Raw genomic sequence first — 18,714 nt, forward strand, 5'->3', positions numbered from 1 at the left:
TGTTAATACTTTGAGATGCGAGTAGACAGTATCCATAGGGGTGGCAGCGCGTGCCTTACCGAACGCCCGATCCATCATCGCCTTCTTGGGCTTCAAAATCTTCACTGTTTCACTCGAACTCGAACCTATGGATAGTATGCTGGGCCTTACCCAGGCCCATATATGGTATTAATTGGCCCGTTCGTGTATCTTCGTGCAAACCTTAAAAACCCTCGTTCAACTCTGTCTCTACAGACCAAAACCTCGACGGAGAAGAAATGGCGATGTCGAAGCTTCTACGCATCTCCCACCACCTCAAATCCCTGAAATCCTACTTCCCTTTCACGCCGTTTGCCTCCGTCTCCCGCGTCCGCTTCCTCTCCTACGCTACTCCGGAGGAGGCCGCCGCAGATCGCCGCCGCCGCAAGCGCCGCCTTCGCATCGAGCCCGCCTCCTCCCTTGTCCACCAGAAGCAGTCTCCTCCCGCCGCCTCCTCGCCCAACCCTAGCGCCCCGAAGCCGCCGGAGTCCATCTTAGCCCTCTCCGGCAGTCGCCTCGTCCTCCACAACCGCATCCTCGCCCTAATCCGCGACAACGACCTTGATGAGGCCGCTTCCCTCGTCCGACACTCCGTCTACTCCAATTGCCAGCCCACCATCTTCACCGCCAACGCCGTCCTCCGCGCCCTCCTCCTCCGATCCCGCCACGCCGATCTCCTCGCCCTCCATCGCTTCATTACCCAGGCCAACATCGCTCCCACCATCATCACCTTGAACCTCCTGATCCAGTCCTATTGCGACTGCGGCAGGACCGGCATCGCCCTCGAGAACTTCCGTCTCCTCCTCAAGGACGACGCCCTCTTTCCTCCCGCCCCCTCCACATGGCGAATCCTCGCCAAGGGTCTGGTCGACAACGGCAACCTCCAGCAAGCAGTCGAACTCAAGGACGAAATGCTCGCCAAGGCTTTTATGCCCCCTGACCCCGTCGTCTACAACCACATCATGCAGGGCTTCATCAAAAATGGCGTGCCTGAAACAGCCATCACCCTCTACGAGGAACTGCAGGAGAAACTTGGCGGCGAGAAGATTCTCAATGGCATCGTGTACGGGAGCCTCATGAAAGGCTACTTCGGGAAGAAGATGGAGGAGCAAGCAATGGAGATCTACCGCGACGTCCTTGGTGATGACTCGAAGGTTAAGTTTGATGCAGTGAGCTACAATTTGGTGCTGGACGCTTTGGGAAGGAACGGGAAGCTCGAGGAGGCCATCAACCTATTCGGCAGAATGCTGAAGCAGCACAGTCCGCCGAGGAGGTTCACAGTCGATTTGGGGAGCTTCAACGTGATGATAGATGGTCACTGCCTCGCAGGGAGGTTTCAAGACGCCGTCATGGTCTTCTGGCGGATGGGCGAGCAGCAATGCACCCCGGATACGCAGTCATACAACAATTTGATCGGACATCTTGGCAGTAACAAGTTGGTCGCCGAGGCAGAGGAGTTGTACAAAGAGATGAGCGATCGCAGGATCAATCCGGATGAATGCACATATGGATTACTGGTCGAAGCGTGCTTCGGAGTGAATCGGGCAGATGATGCCACTGCATATTTCCACAAGATGGAGGAGTTGGGGCTGAGGCCAAATGCAAATTCATACAATAAAGTCATTGGAGGACTAGTGAAGATCCAACGCCTAGACGACGCAGACAAGTTCTTCGACCGGATGTTGGAGAGGGAAGTAAAACCGAATGCTACTAGTTATGAATTGTTACTGAAGGGTTTCCTCGATGCTAGGCGGCTGGATGATGGTCTTAAGATGCTTAAAGGTTTGTTCCTTGATGATGGAGTCGCATTTAGTGAACAAATGAAGGAGTTTGTGGATGAGGTGTTTAGGGAAGAAGGTAGAGAGGAGTTGGAAAAATTGTATGAGGATCTCAAGAGGGAGAAGGCAGAACAGTTGGCCCGGGAAGCGGAAGAGAGAGCTAGAGCCGAGGCTCTTGCTAAAGAGGAACGAGCCAAGAAGAAGAGGGAAGATGCTGAGAACCGAGCAGCTGCTGCGAGAGCTTGTGTCGAAGCCATGGAAGTGATGCTACGATACAAGAAGGATGCGACCGATGAGGAGTCGCCTGCCAATGGTTCCTCTGCTCCTTTAGGTGGATTGTTTGGTGAAGAAAAGACAGTGAATCATCTGTTATGAACATGAAGCTGCTTGTGGAATAGCTGAAGGGGAAGCAATGAGGGTGAATTTAGTTGTCTTCATTGTTTGAACAATAATATTATGTCTGTATTACTTGTTTTAAACAAGGTGTTAACAAAGTAGAATGCTAAAATGAGGAACAGATAGTAGAGTGACTGATTCCTTTGCAAATAGTAGAAGATCAGATGACCTGTTGATGATGGTCAGCATGAACTGGGAACTTCAGATTAACTGGAGCTGTCCAGCTACTTGAAATTCTTGGCTGTGGAATCTTCATGACCTCTAAACACATCAATTTTGAACTTCAAACCACAATTTGAGAGAACTTCAACAACCTTATTGAAAGTAAAGAAAGGCTGAACTCTACACTTTACAACCTTCTCGATAATAGTTTCCTTCATCTGGCTCAAAGCAAGAACACATAGTTGACTGAGATGGGAAGTAAGCCTCCAAATTATTCCACTTACAATTTTGTCTAGCTGACTCGCAGCTTGATGAATTAGGGGGGCAAAATCAAAAATTGTGATGAAAGAAAAACCCATTATCCACCAGCAAAAACCTTAAAAGACAGACCTAGTTTTAGATTTTAGACGTAGTAACCAGTGAAAGTAAATCCTCTTCCCGCTATCTCGCCCACACAGAACCACGCATACAACTCGAGCCCAAATAATGCTGCAATTCCAGCATCCTCGACTTTGAGATCTTTTCTGTTTCGCCATATGTTCTTGACTCCATCAAGCTCCTTCCAGAATGACTCGTAGCGACCAGGGATGCTGTAATAAAAGTATGTTAGATATGTTCATTGCTGGCAATGAAGGAAAAATAGATTACTTTGAGCAGCTACCTTCATAGTTTAAGAAATGATTCTACAATTTAAACAATCACAGGATCATGCACGATAAGCAAATTTAATAGCATAGTGAAACAATCATTTCTGGGTAACCATTTAAAATCAAATGTTTAACATGGGTTAGATGAATTTGGGGGCTGTGGTAAATAATTGTCCATGTTTTCCCCATTCACAGAGATTCATCTTGAAAACTTAAGCTTACAACAAAGATAAATATTGGAACTTGCAATCTTGAAGCATGTTTTACTATGGGTGGGAGCATAGTTAGGTTTATCAATTTTCTACAAAAATTTCTAAATTTACCTAAACAAAATAATTAACAGATTTTCAAAGTGAAAGTAGGTGATTAGATTTGGTTAAACCAAAAATGAAAAATATTATCGGTATTATTTAATATAAATAATTCATCAAATAATATGTTAAGTACTACATATATATTTTATTGGTTTATTGTTGTCCCCAGATTTGAAATAAAACTAAAACTGAAATCATGTTCATTTTCAGGTTGAAACGAAGCTATATTTGATAAATCAAAGCTTTCACTTCCATTTAGTTAGCTTGATTTGATCCTTCCATGTACTAATTGGATGCACTTAAAATTATAAAATGAGAACTGTCATAATTGCATTACAACATTAAGGTTTGGTTTACTTAGGTAAAAAGGTAGAAGGGGAAGGGAGAGGAAGAGGGAAAGGATCAAAGAATTTCACATCAATCATGAAGCTCATATACATCTTTTCTTTTCTCTCCCTTCCCCTCCCCTTGCTAGTTATCCACTCAAGTAAACCAAGACCAAAAATCATAGTTGAAAAAGCAGGAAGAGCACTAGGTAACAAGATGACTAATTGGAATACTTAAAAAAAGAAGCATTCATCAATTATCTCAACCACATCAGATTAATGATAGATCTATCATTCCTGGGAACTTAATACAATCCAAACCAGAAATTATTGCAAGAAAGTTTTCTCATAGTTGCAATTTATTACTCAGTACTTATCTACGAACTTACAATATGTACAAGCAGTAAGATACAAAAAAAAAAAAAAATACAAATTTCACTGAGTCTGAATATCTAAAACACTTGAAAAAAGGTTATTTGTTGAAATATATGCAATTTATGACCTTAGTATTAAACACCAGTTCTTCACAAGTTGAATACTGAACTATAAGCCTTTTTTCACTAGAATTATTGCTGATATGGATATTCTTACAATATTTATAGTTTTGGTCATCAGCTAGAGGGGCAATATGTATTTTGTTCGAGTATAAAATGTCACCACAAGCTGAAGAAGCTAAGAGTATTTCACCAGCATACCATATATGCTCATCAACTTAGTTGTATTCCAAGATTATTAACTGTGATGCCTAAATTAGATTTTGTTTATATATTCAAAATAAACAAAAATAATCTCTAAAGAAAACTAGAATTGTCGTCTTATACCTCGCTCTAACACTTGTACCAGCACAGAAGAGCAGTCAAAGCAAGCAAAAAAAAAAGTTTAGTATATGCCAGTCACACAAATCTGCATTGTGTGCCACGACAAAACCTCTCCCGTGGAATACCACACCACCCCATAGCTTAAGGGGAAAGCGCTCGGCCTAGGGCATGCCATTTTTAATAAGAAATCACTGAAGGTGAGAAGCACATATTGGCTAATGACAAATCACCGATAGGGGCTATATCGCCTTGATTAAAAATTTAAAAGAATCCAACTGCATAAACAACAATTTTAATCTTTCAAATTCAATTCAACGGCAGTCAACCCAAATGACATAACTGTTTATCACTAAGAGTACATGGAAAGTAAATAAATTCACTTTTAGTTTGCAAATATTATATCTTTTTTCATAGTTAAATGAAGTTGATGACAGTTTTAAGTGGAATAAAAACTGGACATACTTAGCAACAAAGAAACTCCAAATGTATCTGATAGAGAAATTAATTATCTACAATCACAATGTATATATACTGTCAGTTTCAACAGAAAATCAAGAAAAAGTTGATGACTTTATTGATTAGAACATCATAATTGCACCAAAATCTATTATTAACAGTTTAGGGAAAAACATGGCCCACAAGAAAAGATGAATACATAAAATTAAAAAAAAAATCCAATTGGCCGTCTATGGAAGGATCTGCAGACAAACAAAGTAACCTAACTATCAGCTGCCTGAATATATTTTACTTAACCTGTTGCAGATAAACCTTGTGACTTAATCGACATCAGATGCCGAAATAAGCAATATCTATGTTGAGCAAGACAAATAAAATCACGTAATGAAGAGGAAAAAACCATTCTCATGTTCATCAGTCTTCATGCCCAATAGAGCAGCAAGGCAAAGATAATTGATAAAGAGGCGGACCTCGCAAGACGGGTGTAAAAGAGCTGCTTTGACAATTCTTGGCACTTTTCGATGGTCGGCGGCTGCACAATGTGATGTTTGTTCTTCTCCAGAAGCTCCTTGTAGTAAGCGCCTCCGTGCTTACACACAAACCCAGAAGCTTGCACAGCCTTCGATCGCAGCTGCTGTAGTCTCGCCGCCATCTACAAATTACAACAAAGCCAATGCCAAAAACTTAGCTGCATAATTCCATAAGCCATTCATTTATAGCAAGCAAAAATAAGTAAACAAGTATAAATTCTGGGGGAAAAAACAAAAAATGGGAAGCACAAGGACATCTTTAGTGATCCATAGCATTCTAAAACTCAACTACGATCTCTTTTCGTTAAAAAAATTATACTATGATCGAAAATGGAAGGGATCGGCGAGATGCAAACCCTAGATCTAACTAAATCTCGAACCATTCGGAGAAATTTAGATCGAGAACGCGTATGACCAGCAAATCTAGAAGGAAAAAAACGAGGAGATTACCGTAACGACTCCGGAGGGAAGAAATCGCAGAGTGGAGAGCAACCGCAACGATTTCGATCAAGACATCCGGAATTTATTCATCCAGTCCAATGGGGGTAGTTTGGTAATTTCGAGTGCTAGGGCTCATCGTGCGCAATTTGGTAATTCTACTGCAAGAAAATGAAAAACTATGACACGATTTCACTTTAAATGTAAAATTTAAATAGATTAAATTAAAATTTTATCAATTTAAGTTGACTATAGATTGATCCGACTAGATTTGTAATCCGTGCAGGTCGATAAGCAATGGGTTTGGATTGACCGGCAGAAATACATATAAATCAAATTTTATATTATTTTATTATTATTTTATTATAATTTTAAAATAAAAATAATTTTTTTTATGTTGTACACTTTTGTATCCATTTATATTTAATGTATTTTTTTTGGATAAATTTAATTAATGAAATCTTTTGAAAGTAAAATGTTGGAGATATTAATTTTTTTTTATTTTTAATTGACCCATGAGTTAGTTTGCCTAACCCACAACGTGCCTTGGATTAGGTTGAGAATTTTCTAATTTGCTAAGATGACAGATTGATCCATCCCACTAAATGGTCGATCCACCACAAGTCAACCCAGCCTGTCATGATTTAATCTGTCCGACAACTCTACCTACAATCGTTAATCTATTATAAAAGTTTATGCTTGTCATATTACTACAATAGAGATCCTCTGATCTACAAATTGTGGATCAGGAAATGGTCCCTTACATGAGGATCTTTAATTTAGATAGACTCCACTTTTAAATAGGTGAGCTCCATCCAAATCAAAGGTCTAAAAAAATAGACCATCTTCTTATTCGCAATTTACGGATCAAAAAATCCAACCTCATATTACTATCACATCAAAATTTTAAATTTCACTTCTTTTAAATCCTCTTTCTACCATTATAAATCTCTTCCTATTATTATAAAGGTTTACCCTCAATTTATTCATTTTTATTTATATTTTATAGTTTTCACTTATCGTTCTTTATAAATTCATTTACCATATATAATATTAATTAATATTTTAATTTAATATTTATAATTATATTAGTATTTTAAAATTTATACATTTATTTATGTAATAATAATAATTCTATAAAAATTTAAAAATATTTAATAAAACTATAAAAGAATAAAAAAATAAATAAAAATTTTAAAAACATTAAATAAAGTATAGGGATAACAATGGATCGAATTCGGATCGGATTTTATATCCTCTGTACCCATACCCATCGGATATAGGATATCCGATGGATATACTCATACCCATTAAAGAATCGAATATCTTCTATACGTATAATGTTTCTTCTTTCTATAGAGTTATTATCATTCAATAAAAATATATTAAAATTAACATCCTATTAAAATATATATATATATAATTAAAAACAATAAATTAAACATATATATAATCTCCTACTAATATAAAAAATAATAATAAATCAATTTTAGAAAAAAAAAATCTTTAATATATATATATATACATTATTTAATCAGATATTCGAGTATTAATAATCCTTCTATACCCTCCTCTATTTAGATCGGATGTCGGATCCTCCAACGAATATGGATGAAATTATCATCACTAATAAGCCTATTACCTGCAGCTCACATGCGCACATCGAGAGAAAATAAATTCTCTTTATAATTTTCTTTTTTAAAAAAATATAAATGGATCCTAAAATCATTTTATAGAAAAAATTATAAACTCTACCTCTACCTATACAGTGGAGGTGAGATTTATAATGGAAGATTTATAGCATAAATTTCATACTATAAATCAAGCTAATAAGATAAAATAAGTCTATATAATTTCATACATTTTTGCTTCTGTCATTTTACAATCCAAACATACACATAAAGGCCCGAAAAACTTTCACATAAACCACAACTTAATAAAAAAGGTTGTGCAAAAACCTTAACACGACATTGATAAGAGTATTCAAGCTAGTGCATAAACTGCATGGAATTATTAAGTGGGGATATGAAAACACATGATCTATGGGACTCAGTGAAGCAGTGATTGATTGATTAACTGCTCTACTTGGTCCACCAAAGAAGGAAATCCTTGCGCCTATTAATCTTCTTCTGGAGCTGGAGGACGCCATAGAGTAGTGCCTCAGCTGTAGGAGGGCATCCAGGGACGTAGATGTCTACCGGAACAATCCTATCACAGCCGCGAACAACAGAGTATGAGTAGTGATAGTAGCCTCCGCCGCTCGCGCAGCTGCCCATTGAGATCACCCACCGAGGCTCAGGCATCTGATCGTAAACCCTGGATGAAGCAGAAAGGAGAGAAAATCAAAGTGTGAGGAACATGCTATATATTTTTCAGACAAATTTCATGAGGATATCAAGTTTTGTTTTCAGTTGCGTGATGAATGCTGAATTGCAAATAACTAAAAAATGAAGTGAACTAGCTGCTATAATTGCCGATAGGGATCCACATTCTGCTACAGTCACACAAGGAGATGGAAATTTTATAATTCAGATCTGTTTATACTTGCAGTTTTTGTATCAGGAACATTCAAGAGAATGTGTTCAGACAACACTATGATAAGTTCCATTTTCAATAGTATGAAATGACTTGGATGTTCTATCACGTTTTATTAAATCAATCTTGTCAATCCACAGCCAGTTCGCCCACCTAAAATGTAGCTCCCTCTCTCCCTCCCATTATCTAGATCTCTTCCACACAATCCCGACTGATTGTAACCCCCTAGCTCGTAATTCAAAAGCTGTAACCTCCTCTGCTAGATTTTGGCTGGCATCCCCTCACTGGCTTGGATCCAAACATTCATTTTTGCTACAACAGCTAAATTGTGTCTTCCCTTTAGTTTCCAAGTCTGTCATCTCATGGTGTTACCATAGTTGAGCAGCCCTCTTTATTCAACTCTTAGGTGAGAGCCATCTCAGCCTTATCTGTGAGATCCTGCTTCCCTTATCCTTCCTCTTGATATATCTTCTGTTCTTGTACTTCACCTCCATATCGAGCAGCAAAACGTTCAGTGCAACAATGTTGATTTGTGTGTGTATGTGCACGTCCATAGCTATGGGGCCGTTGTTATCCTTCTTTTCTATTTTCTCAGTTTTCTTAATCACCTGCCTTCTCCTTGGTAGCAACTTCTATTTGACTTCAGCAGCAATCTTTGAAACGTAGAGTAGTAAAACTCATATTGTGACAATTTAGTGATATGATCTTAGAACCCTTCTTCCTCCTATTTCTCTGACACTTTCACTGATTTATCCCTTCCTCAAGCATAGTGGACAGAAGCCATTAAGAATCTTAAAAACCTCTGTCATCACCAAACTTCATATTGAGGTGGGATTTTAATCCTCTTATTGAGTACTCTTTTATGATTGTTATGCTTCCTCCGAGGAGGAAGTGGATGATGGAACTATAAGGAAAGTAAGGGTAAAGATACAAGTAATACGTAAGGGGATTTTATCCTTAGAAGACTTGAATAGATTTTATTGTGAAAAGTGTGAAAGCCATCTTCATTTAAATATTATCAGTGATACTGCTTTGCATGAACTCAATGAGGAGATAAGGTCCATATAGCAAGCCCAAATGGTTGAGACATAGATGACTTGATCATGATGACAGATATAATGGTTGTAAGGCACAACAACCAAGAACTAAAAAAACCAAGGTCAATCCAATGCATATATACTTATGTGGTTGCAAGTCAACCATACTGGCTTAATTGATAAGGGAATTGGAAATTATTATCAAGATCTTGGGTTTGAACCATAGTTATTTAAGGTGTAAAGCGCCCAAAAGTGCATAATTGTTGTGGGGCCTGAGGCGCTTGACGCAAGGTGAGGCGCACACCATATTGAAATAAAGAGTTTTGGGAATAAATTTTTATAATTCAAATATATATATATATATATATATAGGGAATTTCTGTAAAAATATTTCACTAACAAAATTCAAATATTTCACAAACTATTAAATAATAATGTAAATATAAAATTCACTAACATTCAAATATTGAAATAGTTCATCTTCATAATCAAATTCAAATTAAACAAAAAACAAACTTCAAATTAAATATGCGAGGGGAAAAATATACCATTGTGACGAAACAAAAGGAGAAAAGTAAAAAAGTGTATCCAAATCCAGAAGACCGGTGTTGATGTTGTAGGTGAGAGAAGAGTTCACATTTGAGAAGAGAGGGGCAAAGAGGTTGATGCTAATTTTTTAGGGGAGAGGAAGAGTCACACAAAGAAAATCCGTGAAATAAGTTTGCAAGGAACTAAAGAAGGTTGATGTTCATTTCTAGGGGAGAGGAAAAGACACGCAGGAAAAAATGTGTCGCATGCATGCATGCAATCTAATTAATTTAAAGGGTAATTGGGATTTTAATTTTTTTTTAAAACTTCAATAAGGAGGAAAACCATGCCTTAACCTCTCAAAAGGCGCGCACTTAAGCGCACTTCATTCAAATACTACGCTTGGGTCACTGCCCAAGCGCAAATGGCCCACCCGACTACGCCTTGCGCCTAGACATAGCCAGACACGCACTTTTCACAACTATGGTTTGACTTGCCTTCATCATCCAGTTGGGTTTTATCCCTTATAATAAGAGGTGGCATCTCAAACATTATCACCTTTTGTTTCCCATAGTCCACTCGGTGTAAGTCTTGCACATGGGTAAACCTTCCTTTCTTGTTTGAATCTACATATTACCCCATGCAGCAACCAATTGCCTTATCTTTACTCACTTGGGCCTCATTTCATTATTTTCTTTGGATCATCCTTAGATCATATAGGCAAACAATTTAAGATAGGAACAAAGCAAAATCCAGAAAAGGTAGGTTACGAAGTTTACATGTAAGAAAGTACCAACTAGTTGATCTATTTAGAGGCCACTAACTAGAGTATGATGTACCATCTCCACTACGTTGAAAGAACATACTGAAACTTGCTTAACAAGGAATATACTGAGAGCTGATGGCTTGCAGCCTCTCACTTCCTCATTCACTATCCCTTATGAAAACGAACCAAGTTAGAAAACCTCCCAAGTGATGAATCCTTTGACATTGATAATGAAGCAAGTGGTACAAAGATGATAAGAATGGAAGTACTAATGAATGGTAGAAATTGAATAATAAGATAGACTGAGTAAATCTAGAAAATAAATGAACATCAGCATGAACTTTTCCAAAAGATCTTAACATGAGATTAAATCAACATCTAAGATTAAGAGGCAGAATCACCATGATCATTTAAGTTTTGAGAGGGAAAAATTATGTAATTCAACAAAGAATATACAACAGAAAAACGATGAGCAATACAAGTGAAAACCTATTCCATGCCTTAGATATAACAATTCCAGCCAAAACAAAGTAAACAACAAGCTCACTGAATCAATTACATAAATTGCAGAAGCTCACTAATAAGCAGATGTTATGGCACGGAGGATCAAACAAAAGGTATAGTATCCAATCATTTTAGGATGTCATGAAATTACCTAAAGGACTAGGACAAAATGGCATTGTCTGTTGGGACTAACATTTTGTAGAGCCATTATACTTGTACTCAAACCTATACAGGAAAAAGTTCATTTGAAGCAATTTTAAACCACATCTATAGATGATAGTAAGCAAATCAATTCCTAAAGGGGTGGTATGTTGATAGGAAAAACCTAAACCGGACGGCACTAACTTTCAGTTTAACTACTATCAAACTAAATGTTCAGCACGGATGATGAAGACCCATAAACACCAGAATTATGTCACTACATTAATTGATCTAAAGACCTGAAGTATCATCCGTCACCAAGGTCCAAAATCTATAATAACAATTGGCGGCCATTAAATTTTTGACATTCATGAGAAGGCCATTCAGAACAAGGATCATGCATCGTCATCAGGAAAAGGCATCAGTTTGAAGAATAAGAAGATCAGAAACAGGATAAAAAATTTAAATTCATCTTACTTGCGCAGAGCAGGTGCCATCTTGTTGGTGAGCGTTCCGGCGACGATCATGCAGTCGGACTGGCGAGGGCTAGGGCGGAAGATGACACCGAAGCGATCGAAATCATAGCGCGCGGCGCCGGCATGCATCATCTCCACCGCGCAGCAGGCGAGCCCGAAGGTCATCGGCCAGATCGACCCGCGGCGGGCCCAGTTCATCAGATCGTCCACCTTCGAGATCACGTACTCTGCCGTCTTCGAGAGTCCCGTCGGCGACGACGCCGAAGGGGGAGGCGCCCGCGCATACGGCGCCGGGGATGGAGAGGGGCCAGCGGAGGAGGATAAAGGCGCGGCCGAATGGATCGCGGCCGACCTTTGGGCGGAGAGAAGGGCGAGGCGCGCTGTACGAGGGAGGAGAGCCATGGCGGTTCGGGGAATCGATGCGGCGTTGTGATTCGTGAACGCCCAATAAATAGCATCAGAAACCACCAATTTCTGGTATTTTTTTTTAAAAAAAAGATTTTTCACTCCATTTTAATATTTTATTGACCCCTTCTACCTCCCACACAAAGATTTAAAAAAAAAACTCATCAAATAGATAAATAAATAAATATATATGTATATATATATAATAAGTCAAATAATCAATTAAATTACAATTATTACATTATTTTTTGCATTATATTATTTACAACTAGTCAAGTATACCTCCTATAGCTTGGAGATGTCTTGCCGCTACTTGGTCTCAAAATTGGAAAAGTCACATCGAGAAACCAAATCATGAAATACAAAATACGATAACAGATATCGTAAAACTATGCTCTGATACCACTAAATTGGTATCAGATTAACTCGAAAATACAAAACACGAAATCCAAATCATCGAAAATAAGACTCATAAACCTATGGCTCTGATACCACTAAATTGTCATCAGATTAACTCAAAAATATTAAACACGAAAAACAACAGAGATCGTAACCTGGCTCTGATTTCAACCAGTTGAACTTGTCTAATGATGAAATTCTATGTACAAGATATCTCATGGAGAAAGAAAACAAGTCATATGAATATGAACATGAACCTGCATTGATCTTCTGGTTTAACCTGAAGAGTTTGACATTACAGTCTCAGAGATTTGCCATTGCTGGAGTTGAACCTTCTGTCTTTTTTGCTCATCAGTTCTATCATCTGTGTTCTATCATGATACTTCGATATACGCCTTTGTATCAGTGTGTCCCTGTTTCAGCAATAACTTGCAAAATCTTCTGTTTGCATTCCTGCTTGGGAGTACTTTGACCATCAAATTCAAGAATATACCCCTGAATGATAATGGAATATTATTGAGAACAAAAGGAAATAGAGTAATACTCAGCTTTCCTAGGTTTATGAAGATTCTGAAGGTTCAATCTTAGCCTAAACACAAATCCAAGTTTGTCAAGAAAGCATCATAAATTTTGCATATTCTTTTCCCCTAGGGACAGGAAGAAACTACATAGTGTCGCTGTAGGCATCTATAACCATGTAGTAATTAGTCGAGGATCACTAAACATCTCCGCTGTTGTTCTAAGACAATTTTAGGCAATCACATGCTACAACTAAAGAAACACAAATAACAGATAGACTCTTGCAATAACTGAGTTACTTTCATCTGTCATTGAATTGAAATAATTTTGAAGGGGTTGAATTACCGCAGGAAGAGAAGGCGGCATGGTGACCAAGCTTTGGAAATGTCATCAGGGAGAAAATCTAACAACTGCTCTAATGACCAAGAGCCTTTTGCAGCAAAGATGATGAATAAAAAAAGGGAACCCTTGGATGTTTCCAGAATTGAACAATCTGCCTCTGTATGTTTAAGTTTAAAGAATATGGCAGCTCCACTCCTTGAGAGCCAGAAAGAGTATTCTCTCCTCCATATTGAGAGGTGTCAACCTGGTCTATCCTCTACAAACACTTTGCTTATCAAATCCTTCAGTTTCATATACATGGTCACTGTTGTTAGTCGGGATGATCTTGAGATAGAAACACATGAATTTGGTCATTCACCTCAATCCAGCTACATCCTGGCTCCTTTTTGACACCACGACTAGCCATAGTTTGTCTTGTCCTAGTGACATCCGTCCACCTTCCTGCAACTGCATAGATATTGGACATCAAGATGTAATTTGAATCCATACTTGGATCCAATTTGCACAGTTTGTTTGCCACCTTTTCTGCAAATTCAACATTTCCATGTGTTCTACAGGCTCCGAGAACTGTTTGCCATACCAAAGCATCTGATGACAATCCCATTTGATTGATACATTGTTCGACTTCATCAAACTTAGATGCTTTACCCAGGATGTCGATCAGGCAGCGTTGGTGCTCAATTGTAGGAGTGATTCCATAAATGTGGTGCATAGAATCAAAGTACATCATCCCTTCATTAAGTAAACCTGCATGGCTACAAGCTGAGAGGACACCAATAAATGTAACTCCATCAGGTCTCTCTCCCTCCTCTATCATCTGTTTAAAGGACTCAATAGCCTTCCATACATACCCATGTAGAGAGTATCCACAGATTAATGCATTCCATGAAACTAGATCATGCGAAGTTGACTCGCTGAATGCTGATTCTGCATCCATCAAACAGCCAGATTTTGAATACATATCAACAAGATTGCATGAAACGTACGACCCAATCAGTCCACGCTTTATGACATGGGCATGAAACTGGCGACCACTAGCTAATGTTGCCAAGTCCGAGCAAGCTCTCAGGCAACTGGAAATTGTGAATTCATTGGGCTGTATACCTTCTCGAAGCATTTGTCTAAAGATATCAATGGCCTTCTCACCTTGATCTGTATTTGTGTATCCGGTAATGATTAAAGTACAAGAAAATACATCTCTTTCAATCAGTCTACTAAAGATCAAACTAGCATTTTCTAAGTTACCACTACTTGCGTACATGTCAACCATAGCTCTTCCAATGAAAGAATCACCAGCTAGATCATTCTTCAAAATATGAGCATGAACTTGGGACCCACAACCGCTATCTCTCAGGCTAGTGCAAGATCTTAACACACTGATGTATGTATAACTGTTAGGGGCGATATTCTTTGTTAGCATGTTTCTGAAGATTCTTAGCCCTTTGTCACAGGAATTCCCACTGTGAAATCCAGAGAGAAGGCAATTCCAGGAAACTGTGTCATGGTCCGACATAGTGTCAAACATCACACACCCATCTCCTACAGCCCCATTCTTCATGTACATGTTTAATATAGCATTGCCAACTTCTATTCTAGTTTCAAATCCATTTTTCAAAATGTATGCATGAAGACTGGCACATAGAGCTAGATCGCCTAACTCAGAAGCAGCACTTGCCACACTCGCAAGAGTACGATGATTTGCTTTGGCTCCAACCCTTTCCATAATTCTAAACAATTCAACTGCCTCCGTGCTCAATCCTAGCTGAGTAAAGCATGATATAATCGCACTCCAGACAACAATATCAGGATCAATAGTTCTAATGAAGACCTTATGAGCTTCCATAGCCAAACCATATTTGGAGTACATATCCACTAGACTACTACTTAAGAACCCATCTTGTTCCAACCCACTCTTGATCACAAAACAATGAACTGACAGGCCTCGTCTAACATCATCCAAACCCCCACAGCACTTGATAACTGTAGGCAAAGTGAACTCACTGATTGTTTCTCCAGTCTGCATCAACTGGCAAAAAATCTTAAAGGCTGTCATGTTTTCACCCACAGAAATGTATCCACCTAGGATTGTGGTCCAACAAAAGGCATCCTTTTCTGGAAGATTGAAGAAGACTTTCTCAGCAAGATCCATCCGCTCACACTTTGCATATAGATCAACAAGCGAAGACCCAACAAATAGATCACAAAAAGGCTGCATTTTTACAACAACCCCGTGCAACTGCTGCCCGAAATCCAAGTCTCCACCAACCGAACAAGATTTCAGACAGGAGGCCAGAGCAAAAGCGTTCGGCCGAGCTCCATCCGTCAACATCTCGCAGAACAATCTGAAGGATTCTTCCGCGCGATCCGTACATGCATACGCTGACATGAGGGTCGTCCACGAGACATCATCGCGGTGAGGCATTTCGTCGAACAACGATCGAGCGGCTTCCAAGCAACCGCATTGTGAATACAGACGAAGCAAGCAGTTCCACAGATACGCATCGGCGTCGAATCCGGACCTCATCAAGCGTCCGTGTATGGCCTTCCCGTGGGTCAGGGATCTACTCGAGGTGAACGCTTGGAGCATCTGGGAGTAGCTTCTGGAGGAACACTCACGTGGAAGGGCGACCCTGCTGGTGCTCATGCGAGATGGGGAAGGGGTTGAAGATGGCAGAAGAGAGTTTCCGGATTGTGAAGGCGGCGGGATTAACGGCGACGGGGGAGGGAGAGGCGTGGTCCGGAGAAGAGACCAGCAAGTCGACGCCATGGTGAAAGCTCCCAGCTCTTGACAAAAGAAATTTATATATAATCGTCACTTGAGGACACGTGGATTTTTTAAAAATATGAGGAAAACAAAACTCCCGTGGGATACATTTAAGTTGGTTGAACAATTGGCCTTTTAAAATTGTGAAAATCTCTGAAGACCTATTTCACTTTTTGATTTTTTTTTTTTTTTACTGTGCCCTTTTTTTTTCATTTTATCCTTTTCCATCCATCATAATAATAATAATAATAATAATAATAATAATAATAATAATAATAAATTTATTTATTTATTAATTATTATTATTATATTTCTCATATATATTTGTGCTCTCTGTATTTCTATCATCAATCAAATATCTCAATTTTTTTAAATATCCTAAATCTTAGGATCAAATATCATACAATTCAAATATTTATAGAGTCCAACTATTAAATATCTCATTATTAAATATTCTAAAGTCCACCATTAAATATATTTTTTTAATTCTTCTTGTTAAAAAAATAAAGAGAGATTATGCTCGATGATTTCAAATCTCCTCCTCAATATCCTCTTCCAATACGGGATATTTGAAATTGAAAATATTTAGAGAATATTCTCTCCAAATATCCTTTATTATGGATTCTCTGAAGTTGAATTTTCAAGAATAATAATCACTATGATGTTAGATTTCATAGAACAGTATCATTGTGGTGCAGGATTTCAAAGAATAAGAATAACATCATAATGACATTGATTTTAGGATTTATGTAACACCAAAGTGCTGGTCTTTGAAATACAACATCATAGTGGTGTTGTCCTTTGAACGCAACATCACATTGGTTGGTAGGAGAGGTAAAATAAAAAATAAATGTGCCTTTTGGAAAATATGAAAATTAGGTATTAAACACTCTGATGTTAGATTTCACAGAACAACATTACTGCACCATAGTAATATTAATTTTAAGATTTATACAACATCAAAGTAATATTGATGTTTGAAAATACAATACTATAGTGGTGATATTCTTTGAACACACCATCGCAATAGTTGGCGGAAGAGGTAAAATAAGAAACTAATGTGTCCTTTGATAAATCTAAAAATTAAGTACGTCATATGAAAATTCCATGACTTTAAATGCATCCTTTGATCCATTGCCAAAGTTGGTAGCTTAGTTTTGGCCCCCTTTTAAGTTAAACTTTAGTTTAGCTTTCTTCATCACATACATAATAGCAAATATATGAAAGTTTCCTTAGTTTACATTGATACACAATCAAAACTAGTTATGCATTCTAAGAGCTAAAGAAAGTACTTCTTGTGGAGATTCCTGAATTTCCTTGTGATTGCAACCCACCAAGGACAGTGAATTAGCTCCTAACTGAGTGATGAGTCGGAGAAGCACTTCTTTGAGCTCTTCGCTACTACTCCAATGGTGTGGTCGAGCCTTTAGCAAGTCGGAATTAGCATACAAGAGTTTAGACAAAGGGAAGTCCTTTCTCGGCATCAGACAATCTCCTTCAGTGAGCCTAAGGGAAGGGCAATAGTCACCCTTGCCATCTCCTACATAGATGAGTTGCTTCTTCCCCGCAATAGCGGCCGATGCTCGAATCCGATCAAGTATCATCCCCTACGACCAAGTGCAACCATTATAGGTCTTTTATATTAGTGCTGTTCGATAGACTAAATATACCTTGCACATATTTGGAGGGCAAAGATTGCACCCATGGACCGCCATGATGTGGTCATGATATGGCGAGATTCTAAGCCTTCCTTCTTCATCGACATAGCAAGGGTTTGTGTTGATCTCCGAGAAATACTCCAATAGCCCATGTTGGACTAGAATTGTCTCTATAAATAGTTTGTTCGCATCGCTCACAATCCTCAACTCGCACCTAATCCAAAAACAAAAGAAAGAAATAATAAAACTTGGTCATGACTAAAATCTCAAGATTGGTTTCATGTGGTAAAAGATGATTCACCCGAGAGCATGAGCAATTTTAATTACACTGGCGACATGAGAGTCTAATGGAATAGTCCTCAAGCACCCTTCAATGTCTTCGATTGATAGTCCTTTCAAATATAACTCTTTCATTATTTTATCCTGAGATGAAAAACAAATAAGAACTTATTTGTAGTGTTAATGCCAATACGAATTAGTTAAAGATAGCAAACCATGAGAGAGTTCCATGACATCGTAGGAAGACATTGTTCGAAGAGATCCGTGAGCCCAAACGTATCCACGACCCAATTTTCACTATCATAATCGATAAGGGTGAAATCGAAATCAAACACTACGACTACTCCGGCCATGGACAAGAGGTCAAATGAAGCTCTAGTGATGCAAAGTGGGAGAGAAAGAAGAGTATATATAGAAATCAAGGATAGTGGTAGAGATGAGTCATTGATCATCAATAAGTTACTTAGTTGAGTTTCGT

General features: G+C 38.5%; 5 protein-coding genes across 6 annotated transcripts; 1 reads left to right on the plus strand and 4 right to left on the minus strand.

The window, feature by feature from the left end:
* The first annotated feature begins 200 nt into the window (after window positions 1-200).
* On the plus strand, window positions 201-2,355 carry LOC122044966 (pentatricopeptide repeat-containing protein At3g49240, mitochondrial-like). Its single transcript, XM_042605000.1, has one exon. It carries the CDS (start codon window positions 258-260, stop codon window positions 2,169-2,171), a length of 1,914 nt encoding a protein of 637 aa, XP_042460934.1. The 5' UTR covers window positions 201-257; the 3' UTR covers window positions 2,172-2,355.
* Window positions 2,356-2,540: 185 nt separating this feature from the next.
* Window positions 2,541-6,036, minus strand: LOC122044969. The gene is made up of 3 exons (XM_042605002.1): window positions 5,896-6,036; window positions 5,386-5,567; window positions 2,541-2,944 (listed from the first exon to the last, which is right to left on the minus strand). Exons 2-3 carry the CDS (start codon window positions 5,565-5,567, stop codon window positions 2,758-2,760), a joined length of 369 nt encoding a protein of 122 aa, XP_042460936.1. The 5' UTR covers window positions 5,896-6,036; the 3' UTR covers window positions 2,541-2,757.
* A 1,682-nt stretch (window positions 6,037-7,718) lies between these two features.
* Window positions 7,719-12,304, minus strand: LOC122044967 (NADH dehydrogenase [ubiquinone] iron-sulfur protein 7, mitochondrial-like). The gene is made up of 2 exons (XM_042605001.1): window positions 11,872-12,304; window positions 7,719-8,199 (listed from the first exon to the last, which is right to left on the minus strand). Exons 1-2 carry the CDS (start codon window positions 12,270-12,272, stop codon window positions 7,965-7,967), a joined length of 636 nt encoding a protein of 211 aa, XP_042460935.1. The 5' UTR covers window positions 12,273-12,304; the 3' UTR covers window positions 7,719-7,964.
* A 521-nt stretch (window positions 12,305-12,825) lies between these two features.
* Window positions 12,826-16,300, minus strand: LOC122044965 (pentatricopeptide repeat-containing protein At4g39530-like). Of its 2 annotated transcripts, none has more exons than XM_042604999.1 (2): window positions 13,539-16,300; window positions 12,826-13,127 (listed from the first exon to the last, which is right to left on the minus strand). In XM_042604999.1, the coding sequence occupies exon 1, from the start codon at window positions 16,177-16,179 to the stop codon at window positions 13,846-13,848; it is 2,334 nt and encodes a 777-aa protein (XP_042460933.1). In that variant the 5' UTR covers window positions 16,180-16,300; the 3' UTR covers window positions 12,826-13,127; window positions 13,539-13,845. The 2 variants fall into 2 exon arrangements, with proteins under 2 accessions (XP_042460933.1, XP_042460932.1); XM_042604998.1 differs by having other exon boundaries at window positions 12,826-13,169.
* A 1,235-nt stretch (window positions 16,301-17,535) lies between these two features.
* On the minus strand, window positions 17,536-18,599 carry LOC122044971 (inorganic pyrophosphatase 2-like). Its single transcript, XM_042605004.1, has 4 exons — window positions 18,452-18,599; window positions 18,259-18,380; window positions 17,970-18,171; window positions 17,536-17,906 (listed from the first exon to the last, which is right to left on the minus strand). The coding sequence occupies exons 1-4, from the start codon at window positions 18,587-18,589 to the stop codon at window positions 17,559-17,561; spliced, it is 810 nt and encodes a 269-aa protein (XP_042460938.1). The 5' UTR covers window positions 18,590-18,599; the 3' UTR covers window positions 17,536-17,558.
* Window positions 18,600-18,714: the final 115 nt, after the last annotated feature.

Source organism: Zingiber officinale, chromosome 2B (genome assembly GCF_018446385.1).
Source record: "Zingiber officinale cultivar Zhangliang chromosome 2B, Zo_v1.1, whole genome shotgun sequence".
In the NCBI taxonomy this organism is placed as follows: Eukaryota; Viridiplantae; Streptophyta; class Magnoliopsida; order Zingiberales; family Zingiberaceae; genus Zingiber; species Zingiber officinale.